This window comes from Talpa europaea (genome assembly GCF_964194135.1).
Source record: "Talpa europaea genome assembly, chromosome: 7".
NCBI lineage: Eukaryota > Metazoa > Chordata > Mammalia > Eulipotyphla > Talpidae > Talpa > Talpa europaea.
In genome coordinates, this window is record NC_140074.1 from 107560070 (window position 1) to 107575305 (window position 15236).

A 15236-nucleotide genomic window follows, 5' to 3' on the forward strand; every position below is an offset into this window, starting at 1 on the left:
TGTTGGTCTCACCAGAATAAAATTATAAAATTTCATAGATTGAAAAGACTAATTTGAAGAGATCTAAAAGCAAAGCATGGCAGCACTCCCAATAACAGAAAAATACATATACACAAGTCTATTATTTGTAACATTTGTAATTGCAAAATATAACAAAGGGAAATTATAGGTTCAAATAATTATGGTACATCCACTTGATGGCATACGATGCAGCAATATACAGCAGAGGAATCTCTCAGCTTTCTATGAACTGACATGGAGTGATTTACAGGGTATATTATTAAGTCAAAAAAAAGTGAAGAACAAAAAATACCTATAGCATGCACCTCTGGTGTAAGAAAGAGAATCACATATCTCTAAGCATAGCTTTCAATACAGTTGACTTTTATTACATAAGTAATTCATACATTAAAAAAAAAAGTAGTAAATAAAGATGGGGAAATGCTACACAGACATAAATAAACCAAATTATGTTTCAAATGAGTAACTACACTAGGGTGGGAGAGAGAGCAAATAGTAAAGCAACTTGAACATAATATTGTGAGAACATACCTTCAGTTTAAAGACAAAGAAAACTAAATACTGAACTCTTAGTAGAAAGTTTGTTTTTCACAGTACTATGGGCTAGCAATCCTAAAACTTTGTGTATTTTAGTATTGAGCAAATCAACATATTATGGATAATGGGGAATCAACATGTACAGTAGAGTAGATGGGAAAGGACAGTTTTTTGAAATTTTGATGCTGGGTCAACTTCATATCCATACCATAAACAAAAAATAATTTCAGGGTTGCAGATCTAGATGTGAATGGTAAAACAATGCTTCCAGAAGATAATCTTCTGAAAACATATCTTCATGGGTTAGGTAAGAAAAGATGTCTTCAAAATAAATGTACTAACTATGTAAGATCAGTACATTCAATGACATTAAAAATTAAGAGTTTAAAGATCTTCCGTAAGCCAGTAAGAAAATAACAATATAAAAATATAGAAGAATTTTAACAGGCACAACCTTAGATAATGACCACAGTATTTTATTTTCTAATTGGACTAAACTGAAAACAACTCAAATGTTCTGAATATCCATTAACAGTAAAATGAATAGTAATATATTAATCCAATAAAATATTATATAGTGCTGGAAATTAACACAAAGGAGTGAAATGGAACAACACAGATGTATTTCACAATTAACATTTACCGAAATAAACCAGACATTTATATCAAGTTAAAAACAAATATCCTTGATCTATTATGTTAAAGTCAGGAAAAGAGAGGGAGAAGAAAATATGGGGGTGGGAAAAATGTTTAAAATAACTACTTTTGTCTATTACTGACACTCTACTGTCATACTTATTACTACTGGTTTCAACACAAAAAAATCATATTTACCAAAATGTTCCAGGTGATTTTTTGGTAATTCCTGGATATCCCTATCAGCTCTGAGGTAATTTGAGTCTTATAATAACAATGCATTATACACATATAAGACATCTTGACATGCTGCTCTCTAAGCAACTGAATATAAGAAATTTTCGATTAACTTACCAATTGCTATAGATCGCAAATACAGCTTCTCAGCATTCTCATACTGATTCATGTCATAATTATACAAAGAAGCCAGATGTCCCACTGAAAGGGCTACTTCATAATCTTCTTGACCAAGAAGTTGCTCTTTAATCTGAATTGCTTTGATGTGCATTTCTTCAGCTTCCTGAAAAAATATTAAGCCATATCAATCATTAGCTTAGACTTTTTCTTATGTCAACAATTCTTAACTAATAAGCAAAAGTTTTCTAAGTGCTACTGACATAGTATGGACAGCATAAAGTAATCTGACAGATTATTGGATTATAATCTGTTATAATCCAAAAGATGCTAATGGTAAATATTACCAGTTTTGGGAAACCATACACATAGAGATGATAGTAGTAGTGTCCTATGCCAAAATTGATAGGAGAAAACTTTATAATCACAAAACTTTAAGATGAAATTAACATAAAATCCTAAAATGAAAACGACTGCAGTTAATACACTCTAAAGTTTTATTTTTTTAAAGATATATTTTTATTTATACAAGAGCTGGGGTACAGTCCAGAGTTGTGGGAGGGTGAGAGGATTCACCAGAGACAGAGTGGGGAGCAGAACAGGCAGACGGACCTAAAGCACTGCTGTGGGGAGCAGTGGCGAGACAGGGGAGGTCTGCCTCACCATGTGGGTTTCTCCCTGGACGGCCGGGAATCGAAACGGCGCTATAGAGGCTGTGGACAGATTCACAGCATTGTGCTTAACCCGCTGCGCCACCAAGGAGGCCCAACATATTCTAAAGTTTAATTGTACTTTATTAGGAAAAGCCACACTATAATTTTTTAAGATTTATTTTTATTTATTTATGCATACAAGAACTGGGGTGTAGGCCAGAGGTGCAGGGGTGGTGATCGTGAGAAGATTCACCAGAGGCAGAGCTGGGGAGCAGAACAGGTGAACTGACTGAAATATACTGCTGAGGGGAGCAGTGTGCGAGACAGGAGAGGTCTGCTCTGCCATGTGGGTTAGCTCCCTGGTGGGGGATCGAACTCACGCGCAGTGGCTGGTGACAGCTTGATAGTGCTGAGTCTTAACCCCTGTGCCACCAGAGAGACGCCCACACTATAATGTTAATTTACAGGCGAGTTTGTGTTTTTGTTTTGTGTTTTGAGTCTTGACAAATCTTTAATAAACTAAACTCAGACTAATTGAGGGATATATAGAGATTGACTTTCAGGTAAAAATGAATGTCTTAGGCAGTGAATCTAATCCTGGATATATTAAGAGTTTATAAGCCAATAGCAATAGCTGACTTCCCTTGCATATCTACCATGAATCAGGCATTCTGTTTAATGCTGTACACACTCAATCCAGCTATGAGTTATGTTTTACGTTTAACTGCATTAGCCTTTACTGTTTCATACTAGCTATTTTCTCAGTACTTTTGTAGACTAAGGAAGGAATATAATAATCCACATTTTATAATTTAAGATTTACTATCGAAGCATATACTTCATCACTTAAAATTTAGAGAGTAAAATATAAGAAAACACATCTCTACCTTAAATTTTCTCATTGACTGGTAAAGTCTTCCAAGGTTTCCATAGTGTTTTGCAGTCTGTACATTGAATTCCCCAAAAGCTTTTTTAGCTAGTTGGAGTGAAGACAGGTGCAAATCATGAGCTTCTTGAAGCAGCCTCTGTTCAGTTTCCTTATTATGACAGTCAATGGCAATCTCCTCTAAAATAAGTGCTGAATAGAAAGCAATAAAATTAGTGCACTTCCAAACCTTCTAACCATAGTGAATCAGAGCAAACAGTTAAAATTAAACTCTGTGTTTGTTAAACATAATTTTAAGTGACTATGATTTAGAATTGACAAAAGTGAAAGTATTCCATGCTACTGAAAAAAATACATGGGGTGGGGGTCACTGTATTTTGCATAGTATAATAAACTCAAATTTAAGAAAAACAAAGGCATATATAGAACTAATTTGCAGAATAATTTCTATTTTATCACACTTTTATACTTTGCTGATATGAGTATTATTTTTTAAAGCAAATCAAAGTAAGACAAGAAAGAAAAGGCAATTTTTTGATATTAAGCTGTGTCAGAGTACCTAAGCATTGTTGAAAATTCTGAAGCTACAATTTATAAAATATAATCTTTAATTGTCACATCTCAATCCTCCTACTCAACCAAATCAGGCAAGATGACAGTTAAATTTCTAAGTTACATTAAACTTCCAAATTCCATTTCAAGTATTAAAAACACGTACTTTTTAACCAGGTTTTATTTCTGTAAAAATTATCCATGTACATGAAAGAGATTTTAGTTTAGCAGTTTTAAGAAGTATAAGGTTAAAAATTACAACTTAAAGGTCCAATAATAATGGTGGGGTTAAATACATTACAAAAAGGAATATATATCCACATGTATTGAAATAGGAAAATGTTCATGATATACTTGAAAAGATTATGAACTTAAAAAAAAGGGCAACTCATTCATCATTTGAAGAAAGAAAAGTATTAAAAATATTCACCAAAATGTTGATTCACCCAAATTGGTGAATTTCAGGTGACTATTTTTTTTTCTCTTTTCTAACTTTTAATTTGACATTAATCATGTATTACTTATGTTAATTTAAAAATGCAAACCTAGAAGGGTGTGGGGGAAAAAATTACAAAATTAAAGTAAAACATATCCAACATGCAAGAAATCAGCAAAGATGACCAAATTGTGTTGGCAAAATAAACGCTTTAAGTGAAAGGGCTTTGGTAGTAACTAGAAGGAAAGTTAAAGAGAAGGAAGATAGTATCAGCAAGAGCCTTGCAACATGAAGGGTAACCTGTACTAGGGAGCTGAAAACTGAAAAATCCATCTTCAGTTTGTTATCCATATTACTGTGCAATAATCATTTGTATTATTTCTCCATCTTCCCCTCAAAAGAAATGTATGAGTTCATAAAAGGAAGAAAAGAAGGAAGGGAGGGAGGGAGAAGTGATTAAGGAAGGAAAGAAGAAATTCTAGCCTATTAATGTTATATGAAAGAAGCAAACAACTTTTTATTATGAACAATAGGAAATTAAGCAGAGTTGCAAATCAGTGAATTAGCTATTCAGATTATTTCTAATCTCTGAGGAAATAAACAAATACCCCTAATTTTATACCATATACCATTAACTGAAAAATATCGGAGACTAGATAACAAAGGGTACCTTTCACCCTCTTTGAAGAAGCCAAAAGAAGATGATCTTCAGGTAGGATGTGGGTAATAATACCAATAGCTCTTTCTGCATGAAATCTGCAATACAGATAAATATATTCTGGCATTTCTTTTAGTTACAAGTGATTTAAGCATTAACAAAATTCACAATTAATAATACAGATAGCATTTCTAAAACTATCTGCAGTTAAGGACCAGTTTCTTCTTTTAAATTTCCATTGTGTTGAAGACTAGTAACATCCAGTGGACTGCCACCTCCCGCAGAATTAGATGTTGTTATTATAGTCTACAAGACTCAATAAAATCTTTCACTGTTACCTCTCTGCCTTCATCTCCTACCACGCTAAGAAACAACCTCCTCTCTTCCCTCTTGCCACACAGGCCTAGCAGTTTTCTGAACGAGCAAAGCATGTTCTCACATAGGATTCTTGCATTTGCTTTACTATCTCTCTGGAATGTTCTTACCCTGAATATCCACAAGGCTCACTCACTGAAAAGTCTTTCAAGACCAGTCTATATGAAAGTCCCTAAAAACATTAAAAATAATCTATCATCATTCTGTAATATTTATTTGTTTAGAGTCCATTTCACCAAACATAAGGTGCACTATTTGTCTATTTTATTTGCCATTTCCTCTTAAACAACTCCAAGCCTTCTATTCCCATCTTCCACCTGAGAAAATGTTTGAGATACTCTCTCAAATGTTTTTCAAGTCACTCACAATCTCTTTAAGTCAGTTCTAACCTGTTTTCAACCAGTCTAGAGTATTACTATTAATGACTTTTTCAATTTTATCAATTCTATTTTATTTTTTATTACAGCTCTTATGAAATAATTCACACTGCACAATTCCCATTTAGGGCATACAATTAAAAGATTACTATATTCACAGAGTTATGCACCCATCATAATTTCAGAGTATTTTCATTACCTCATAAAGAAACCCTGTGCCTGCGTTAGCAGTCAACCTCCATTTTCCTCCAAGCCCCCAGCCCTGGGCATCTACCTAGAGCCTGAGTGAAACCACACTCACTTTCTATCTCTATGGCTTTGCCTATACTGGACATTTCATAAAAATGGAATCATACAATATGTAACTGGCTTCTATCACTTAGCACAGTATTTTCAAAGTTCTTCTATACTGCAATATGTATCACAGTTGTTTTATCTTAAAATCTGCTTTTTCCCCTTCATTTTCACTCCTAATTATTACTGATAGCTTCGCAGATGAGCAATGCTAAGATTCAAAAAAAAACTCTTGCTTGCAGACCATAGTTTGCCAAACCATATTATATCTTTAATCGTTGAAGAATACTTGCTGTTTAGGGGTTCCTATGTGCATGATGCCTAAACTTAAGAGTGACACAGGTCTAGTTATAAATTCCACTGTGAGGTTTCTTTTTTGTTCAACTAAGTGCCCAACCTCAGATGGATAAGTTTCCTTATCATCTTTCTTGCTAATGGACAGATTCCCCCTACCCCCAGTCTACCCTGTTCCCAAGGGATAGACTTTACTTTGGCTTTATGTGAGGGTTTCAATTCTAATTCACAGCTTCCTGCGGATGCGGTTACAGTAACTTCTAAGTCTTCCCACCACCCTAGAGCAGTTGCACCATATTTCATGCCTACCCTTTTGGAACTGGAATTTAGTCCATTACTGGTCCTCAGGGACTTCCCTTGTTTCTCTTTGCAAGTTCAGTTATGCATTTAAGAAGATGCTTATTATAGTTTACTCAGTATTTCTGTATGTTGTTAGCATGAAGCTTGGGGCCTACCATTTATTTAGCCAGAGGCTACTGTAGTACTCAAAAATTATTAAAGGGAATATTCAAAAGACAAGGTGTACTCTGACATTCTAAAATGTCTCAATATTATACAATATAAACGTAAGATCTAAATGCACTGCTTATAAATTGGTATGATTTTAAAAGACTTCAACATTAAAGGCATCTTCTTAAAGCTTCAGAAAGACAAGCTTAATTCAAAAAGTACATTTAGGTAACACTGTACTAGGAAAGACAAAATCACAATAGACACAGCACTTAATCCCTCACTGAAAAGGAATATGGAACTTACAGTGCATTGTCAAATTTCCCAGAACTATACTGGTGAACGTAGGAAGAATAAGCCAAGTCTTCATGAGCCGTTGCTACATGGATATTTTTGCCACCAAACACTGACTGCCGAATATCAAGGGCTGCCTAAGAGAGTCACAAAAATATTTAATAAACTATAAATTCCTAGAAAATACCAGTCAAATTCAACATCCTAGTAATTTAAATCTATACTCTACAGATCTAATTCCATCAGATTTGAAGAAAAGTCCTAATGTATTGAAGTCACAACAGACACTGAGGTTGCCTATATGGCCTAATTTTCTGAAGATTAAGTTTGACTTAAAGACAGGCCATCATCTGGGCAAATGAAAAATACACTTAAATATGGGCCCACAACCCAAAAGCTCTTTCTCTAAATGAGTTTCTTTAATTCCTAAAACATTAAATTTTTAGTCTTCTAGATTATCATTAAGTAAAGTAAGAGTGTGCCAAAGATGATGAGGATCTCAAAAAGTTAGAGTGATTTATACACTGCAAACAAATACAGGTCAGCAAGTTAATATAGGTTCAATGAAAAGTGTAACTAGTAACATACCTGATAAATTGCAACAGATTGACAGATATTATCTACATTGAGTAAGTAGAACCCATAATCTAGCAGTGTATCAGAATATTTTGGGTGTTTAGATCCAAAATGATCCCTATAAGAAGATATAAAACTATTAGAATATGAAGTATAGAGAAACAATTTGTAAAGATATTTTTAAATACAATCACCTACCTTGCCAAATACACAGCATGTTTAATTAACTGTTCTGCCTTCTTAAATTCACGTTTTACAACACAAGCCTAAAGATAAATTGAAAAACTGTTAACTCAGTTAATAAGTATGTAAAAATAAGGATATTTAGACTAAAGTGATTTTAAAAAACCCTTCAAACATTAATAGTAGAGTTCCATCTATAACTCTTGTACATATTAAGCAGTTTTTTATTAAATGTACAGCCAATGTTTTAAATTAATTAAAAACAAATTAATATCCCTATCCTAGCTCTAAAATGACTTGAGTATTTGTTATTTACTTGCATAAATGACTGATTTAAGAGATCTCAGAGAAATCGTAACCTCTAAAACTAGAAACTTTGCTCTAATAGAAATTTCCTTAAGCAAAAATGGAATTTTCAAAATTGAAAAATTTCTCTGAGTAAATTTGAAAAGTACATCACTGCTTCAAAATCTCAGTGCATTAGTTATTTTTAAGTATTACTAAATGGCCTCAAAAAGTTAACCTAATTTTACAGATTAAGATGATGCTAGGATCAAGTACAGAGAGCGGTCATACTCTAAGACTGCAATACTATGACTAAAAGATTTAATATTAGGTTACATAGAAGCAAGGTGAACAAAAACCATACAACTTTGGCAAAAGGAATTTAGATTGTGGTAAAGTTTCAAGGAAAATAAAAAACTCAAGTCAGTCTAGCACCAAAATACTACATCTATCTGTAGGTCAGTGACCTTAATTATCAAAATGAACAATTCCTGATTAAGGGAAATTGGCTAAAATTTACGTGAGATAGTTTTAGAAAAGAAATTTCAAAAATTTAGAAATAGACCCTGTTAAGTCCGTCAAGTATGCAATGCCTAATTTGTTAAATAGGCTAATTAAAAAAAAATTACCCTGCTAAATCCTGTAATTCATTTAATAACTTTAACATTGTATTCACCTTATGGGCCTCCCTGGTGGCACAGGGGTTAATGTCTCAGGGACACCAAGCTATCGCCGGTCACTGCAGCATGAGTTTGATTCCTGGCCAGGGAGATAACCCACATGGTTCAGCAGACGGCTACTGTCTTACCCACTGCTCCCCGCAGCAGTGTATTTCAGTAGATCCGCCTATTCTGCTCCCCAGTATGTCACTGGTGTAAACTCTCACTGCCGGCACCTCTGGCCTACACCCTATTTCTTATATGTATAATACATAAAAATAAATCTTAAGGGGAAAAAAACAACAAAAAACATTGTATTTCACCTTAGAGGCTTGTCTTAAAACATCCACTACAACTTTGACTGGTAAACCTGCTGTGATTTCTTTCATTGCCTCAATGCACCATTTGTATGCCTAAAAAAAAAAAAAAAAAAAAAAAAAAAATTACAGAAAAACGAAACTAAAAATATTTAATGAAAATGATTGTGAATTTTTCCTGTATTTGTTCATGTACTTGAATTAGTTCATACACAAAATGGCATTTACACTTTAATTTTCTCTATGAGGCTTTCTTGAAAGCACAACTTTATTACATTTGGGGGTGGGGTGGGGTATGACACACATTCAAGAAATCACAGACATGTTCTCTCTTGTCCAGAAGGCTTTGCAGATACTGTTCCTTCTCTCTCAGAACACATTTCTCCTTAACCCTTTCACCCTTATAACTTGTCTTTCAGATTTCAGTCCTAAACTAGGTTTCCTATACTTTCTCTTCCCCTGCCATAGCACTATTTTATATTTAATCGCTTGTTGAGTGCTCACTTTGTGCCAGCTATTGTTCTAGGCATTTTATATGCACTAACACATTTCACTGACACAACAGCCCTATGAGATGTACATTATTATAGGAAACTGAAGTACAGAGAAGAGAGGCTCAGTGCCAAGCTATACTCTAGTGTCTGGGTATCCAGCAGGGAACAAAATACAATCTTCCTCTCCTAGTGGAAGAAAGCTTAGTAGAAGAAAGAAAAAAAAGGAAAATAAATTATCTTGGATACTGCTTCAAATAAACAAAACAACATTATGAAGGAATCATAAGGAATGGGAGTGGGTAGGACAAACTAGAATATATATTAAGTAAACATTTGTTTTCTTCTGCAAGCTTCCTGCTTTTCCATTCCACATACAAAATACAACTATTCAGAAGCAATTTTGTGCAAACATGAAATAAATGCATTTTAGGCCAAAAAGTCTAGACTGTGCTTAAAAGATAGTAAACAAGGTGATTCTGTCCAAAGCAAGAAGGTAAAATCTTTAGAACTATGGAAGACTACACTATGGTTTAAAATATTTACTGCCATTCGTTGGGGAAGGATATACATATTTCCCTTCCATATTGAAGATGAGCGCGGTTGTGTGATTTATTTCTGCCAATTAAAATATTAAAATATGAGAAGTGAAATATGCCATTTCTGGAGAAAGTTCTAAGAGCCAGCACTTCCCTATGATGTTTTTACCTCTGCTAGTAAGGTCCAAACAGAGGCTACTTCATTACATGGGGTTTTGATCAAAATGCAGACATAATGCTAAAAACAGACACAAACACCCCAATACAGTATTGTAGGATGAGCAAGAAATAAATTTACACAGTTTAGAGTTACTGCTATTAGGAGTTGGTATTACCTCAGCATAGCCTGGCCTACTCAACTAACATGAGAACACAGTAATAATTCATATAACTAGATCCTCAAGATTCATGTACTTTTTTGTAATGTCAACAACAAATTTATTTATATTTACAAGAATAAACTCAAAATTATTTTTAAAACATCTATAGACTACGAATGTGCTGACAGTGGCAAAGATCATGAATAAGGCAAAATATAAACACAGAAAGAAAATATTAATTAAATATTAACTACCTAGTAAAGAAAAAAGGAAACTGGTTAAAAAAAAAGGCACTTTTGTTCCACTGAGTACACTGGAGGATCTAGATATATTAAGATAGGTCCAGAGCTGAGTATGGCAATAAAGAATGCTAATACACGAATCATTCAATGTAACAGAAAGAAAAGTGTAACATTCCAGAGGGCAATATAAAAACAGGGATAAAAAGAAATGAAAGCAACAGCAGAGATGGCAAGGTCCATTCCTATACAAAGTGCAAAGTTGGTGGGGGACCAGAAGAACTTTTAAGACAATCACTTCTAATACTTAAACTGATGCTGCTCATCTCATTCTTTTAGTAGCTTTGGCTATCCAAACAAGGGCCTTCTGTGAATGGGGTTGTCTGTGCATACAAAGTGGTCAAGCTCTAAACTGTGATGATAGGCCATGGAGGAGTCATTGCAAATAAGGGGCAGCAGAACAACCCATCAACAGAATTCAGCAGACATAAGAAATCAAAAACAAGCAGAAGATTGATGGTGGGAGAGCTATGGTGACCACACCTGACAGGGAGACAGCCTATACTATCAAAAAATTAACAAGGATGTAGAAGAATGGCACTTCATTTAAAAAAAATTACAAAATAAAAGACCAAGAAACCCCATCAACTCTTAAAAAACAACAACAATAACAACCAGAAGAACACACACAAACCTGGAATGTTCAGGCATATTACTATTTTAGATTTTTACACATAGGTTTGATACATTCTACTATAGGTATTAAAAGCCAAATTATCCCAGCATTTACAATTATATTAATTGTATAACATCACTTTACAATTATTTTAGAATTTTGTAGTTTAACATCTAATTAAAACTTTCCTGTAAAGATGGAACATACTTGTTTATATTAATGGGTATTATTAATATTAATCTTGATTAAAAATCAAGATAGGGATAATTTTAAAATACAGAAGAAGTTAAATTAACATCGGATAGCATAAATAATTATATTCTTCCATAAATAAAGCAACCAATTAATTTAATTTAATAATTAATAATATAAAGCCAAGAATGCAAATATCTTTCTCATAAGGTAGGAAAAGCAAATCAATGCAATAATGTATAAATAAACTCCAGCTTCTCATAGAAATGAATGCCTTCAAGTGTGAGAGTTCATCCAGAGCCACACCCACACACTGAATAAAATATATCTATTGAAGTGTAACAATCAGATTAATTTAGGTGGAGATACATTTTGGTCAAACTAAAAACACAACAGGTTTGTATGTCTATTATACATCAAGAACACAAACCACAAAATAACTCTAAATCATACAGGTCTGTTGAAAATCCATCTCACAGAATATTCCTTTTGCCTCATTTTAAATGATTCCATTACAAATGTATGCTGCGTTGAGTAAACTTTATTATGTGAGAGTGAGACTAAGATAAATAAAATATTATTTGATTCATTCTGTTTTGCAGTTACTTATTGATCACAATAAAATACTTCAAAACACTCACCTCATCATAGTGACTTTTTGCAAACAGGAGAGCACACAGTTCTCCATAGAGTGCAGCTTTGTTTGCTTGCTGACCATGTTTTGAGAGTTTATCCATGTATGTCTGAGCCAACTTAAATGTTTCTTCACCCAAATGATATTTGCAATTTCCATTTCGCACATGAAGCAATCTACAAAAGTACAAATAACATTCCTCTATTTTGGTACTTTCAGTATGGGATACTTAATAAGCTCTTACAGAGCACTCAAGAAAACTAGATACAAGAAATGTGGCAGCACTGGAAAGTAACTGTTGGGCCCATACTGCCATTAAAGCATATATAAAACATATGTTCTTCCCAGAAGTTACCGATGATTAATCTCATCCAATCATGATTTCTTATCATCTGTAAATATTTTGTATCTTTGCATACTCAGCATGTGCTACATCTAAAAAATAACATTTATTCTTTTTGTTCCAAATTCAAAAGTCTCATTATAAAAATTTTTAAGTATTAGGCATTCAATAAATACTTATTTAATGAGCAAACAAGCAAGTTTTATGACAAAGCAAAAAGATATAATAAAATTACAGCATCTGGGTCATAATAATCAAGTCTAAACTGCCTTAAATGGGGATGAGAGACAGGAGGTCAGACTAGTGAAACTGACATATAAATACACTCTAAGAGGTTTATTCAAATGGTGGAGTAAGCTTAGAAGAGCTAAAACTATAAAAGCTTCTAAGTACCACTACAGCAAAACTGTAGGAATCTCTTTCAACCTACCTCACACAACATTCTACCGCACGAAACCAATGAAGCATCTCATCATGTAGAGTACACAACTGAAGGCAGGACAGAAAAACTTTCTCAGCATCACTATACCAGCCTGCATCTGAAAGAAAGCCACCTGAAGGACAAGAAAAACCAGTAACTTTAGATAATTTAATAAATCACAAATGCTAAAATGACAGGCTTAAAGCAAATATTACCTAAAAAGAAAAAAAAAAAACCTGTAATATCCAAGTACCATATTTAGCCCAAAACAAATATATTAATTGTGAAATTAGGAACTTTCAAACTAGAGGAACTAGGATCAAAGGTGAGTCCTTCGGAGTTTTACCACGTTAAGAATACTCCACGGCTTAAGAGTTGACATTTTCCAATTAATTAGCCATTATACTCTAAGATTCAATATTTTTATCTATAGGATAAACATCACTTTTCTATTTCTCCATACCCAATTCCAAAGAAGAAACAAGAAATCTAAATAATTTTGATGTGTTCAGTATAGCAGCACACCACAGAAGACACAAAGATATTAAAGGGTAAATGCTGTGCGTTCTTTTTAGAAAAAAATGATCTGAAATTTCTCCAGCAAAGTGCCTCTAATCACCACAAAGAATTATCCTAAGACCAAAGATAACAAAAACGAAATCTTGTTGGCAAATAAAGTGTAGGTACACCTGCATGAAAGAGGAAAAACATATACATATTAAGGCAGCCTGTGGTAATGGAATAGTTCTATACTCTGATGACAGTGGTAGTTATATGAATCTCTACATGGAAATCAACTGCATAGGACAAAACCACACACAAATGAGTACAAAACCAGTGAAAACTAAGTAAGGTCTGTATTTAATTAACAGTATTAAACCAGTGTGAGTTTTCTGGTTTTTATGTTATCTGTGAATCTACAAAAATAATTCCAAGAAAAAAAATTTTTTTGAAAGATATATTTTTGCATACAAGAACTGGGGTACAGGCCAGAGGTGCATGGGGTAAGAGGATTCACCAGAGATAGTGTGGGGAGCAGAACAGGAGAACGGACTGCAACACACTGCTGTGGGGAGCAGCAGGCAAGACTGGAGAAGTCTGCTGGGCCATGTGGATTCGTTCCCTGGCTGGCCAGGGATCAAATTTGTGCTGCAATGGCTGCGGACAGCTTCACAGTACTACAACTTAACCCCTTGTGCCACCAGGGAGGCCCTATATTAAATGGTTTTTTAAGTATAGGATACAAAATCATTTCAGAATGCTTTTCCATTAACATTTTTAGTATTCTCATAACATACCCATAAGGAGATACAAAATTACCCTCATTTTTGAGGTGGGAAAACTGAGGTTCCAAAGTGATTAAATTCCATGTCACAGAATATAGTAAACAAGTGCGAGATTAGTGGCAGCACGACATGATAGAAAGAAGTGGTTTGGAGCTGTTTAGATGCAGGATTCTAATCTTAGCTTCATCACTAACTATGAGACTTGACCAAGTTAACTTTTCTTAATCTTTTTCCTTTATTTGCAAAATGCAATTAATACCATCACATCACTGGAATGTCATGAGTACTCAGAATAGCACTTAAATGCCTAGCAGAGAGCTTGGCAAAAAGGTAATGCTTAATAAATCACACTTTAATTTTTCTGATGTTTTTCTTATAACCACCTTATATAGACTTGGGAATTTCCTGGAAGAATCCTTTATTTTTAGATGGTTGAAGTCTACATAATGTCATAGGACAAAACACTCCTCTATTTTACTATTACTCACCTAAAACAAAGCCAACCTGAATGGCTTTTTCCTTTACTGCAGCATCTGATTCTGCTATATAAGAGCACCGTCTACTGAATGAATAGGCCAGGACTGAAGCAACTTTCACACCATGATCCATCAAAGCCTGGAAACAATGATGAAGCAAATGTCTAGAAGAAAAAGAAAAATTACTTTATAAAGCTAATATATTTTGTTCTTTAATTAAGTGCTACCTTGCTTTTTTTGGAAACAGTACCATTATTTTCCAGGGTGGAATAAGAGAAAAAGCCTTTTGCCTTATAAATGATAAGGTCATAATAATTCTCAAATTAGTCTACTGTCTCTACTCAGTGGTTCATTGAGTGATACTGTAACACTCAAAAAGAATACATGGAGTGTAAACTGAGACAGGATAAAACAAACTTTCAATATTGGTTTTAAAAACCAAACTGTCTTAGAATTCAACAATGATCCAATTTAAAAATGGGCAATGTATTTGAACAAACAAACCTACAAATGGACAATAATCACAAGAAAAGATATTTAACTTAGTCACTAGGGAAATGCAAATCAAAATCACAATAAGATACCACCTCATACCTGCTAGGATAGCTAGAATTTTTTTTTAAGTGTTGGCAAGGATATGGAAACATTTGAACCCTCACACATTGGTGTTAGGAGCATAAAATGGTCCAGATGCTGTGGAAAAGTTTAAAAGTTACTCAAACATTAAACACAGGGTGATCATGTCTATACCCTATAATTTTCTTGGATTAAAAATTAAAAAC

General features: G+C 33.8%; 1 protein-coding gene across 1 annotated transcript in view; it reads right to left on the minus strand.

Annotated features, from left to right (window-relative positions):
* Positions 1 to 15236, minus strand: part of APPBP2 (amyloid beta precursor protein binding protein 2) — a gene marked incomplete at its 5' end in the record, with an annotated part of 35095 nt that overhangs the window by 748 nt on the left and 19111 nt on the right. Inside the window, 10 exons of the mRNA XM_084239096.1 lie at positions 1549 to 1714; positions 3089 to 3279; positions 4746 to 4831; positions 6830 to 6954; positions 7406 to 7511; positions 7592 to 7659; positions 8844 to 8933; positions 11936 to 12104; positions 12702 to 12825; positions 14467 to 14618. Coding sequence (XP_084095222.1) covers positions 1549 to 1714; positions 3089 to 3279; positions 4746 to 4831; positions 6830 to 6954; positions 7406 to 7511; positions 7592 to 7659; positions 8844 to 8933; positions 11936 to 12104; positions 12702 to 12825; positions 14467 to 14618 — 1277 coding nt within the window. The remainder of the gene's footprint in view (positions 1 to 1548; positions 1715 to 3088; positions 3280 to 4745; positions 4832 to 6829; positions 6955 to 7405; positions 7512 to 7591; positions 7660 to 8843; positions 8934 to 11935; positions 12105 to 12701; positions 12826 to 14466; positions 14619 to 15236) is intronic.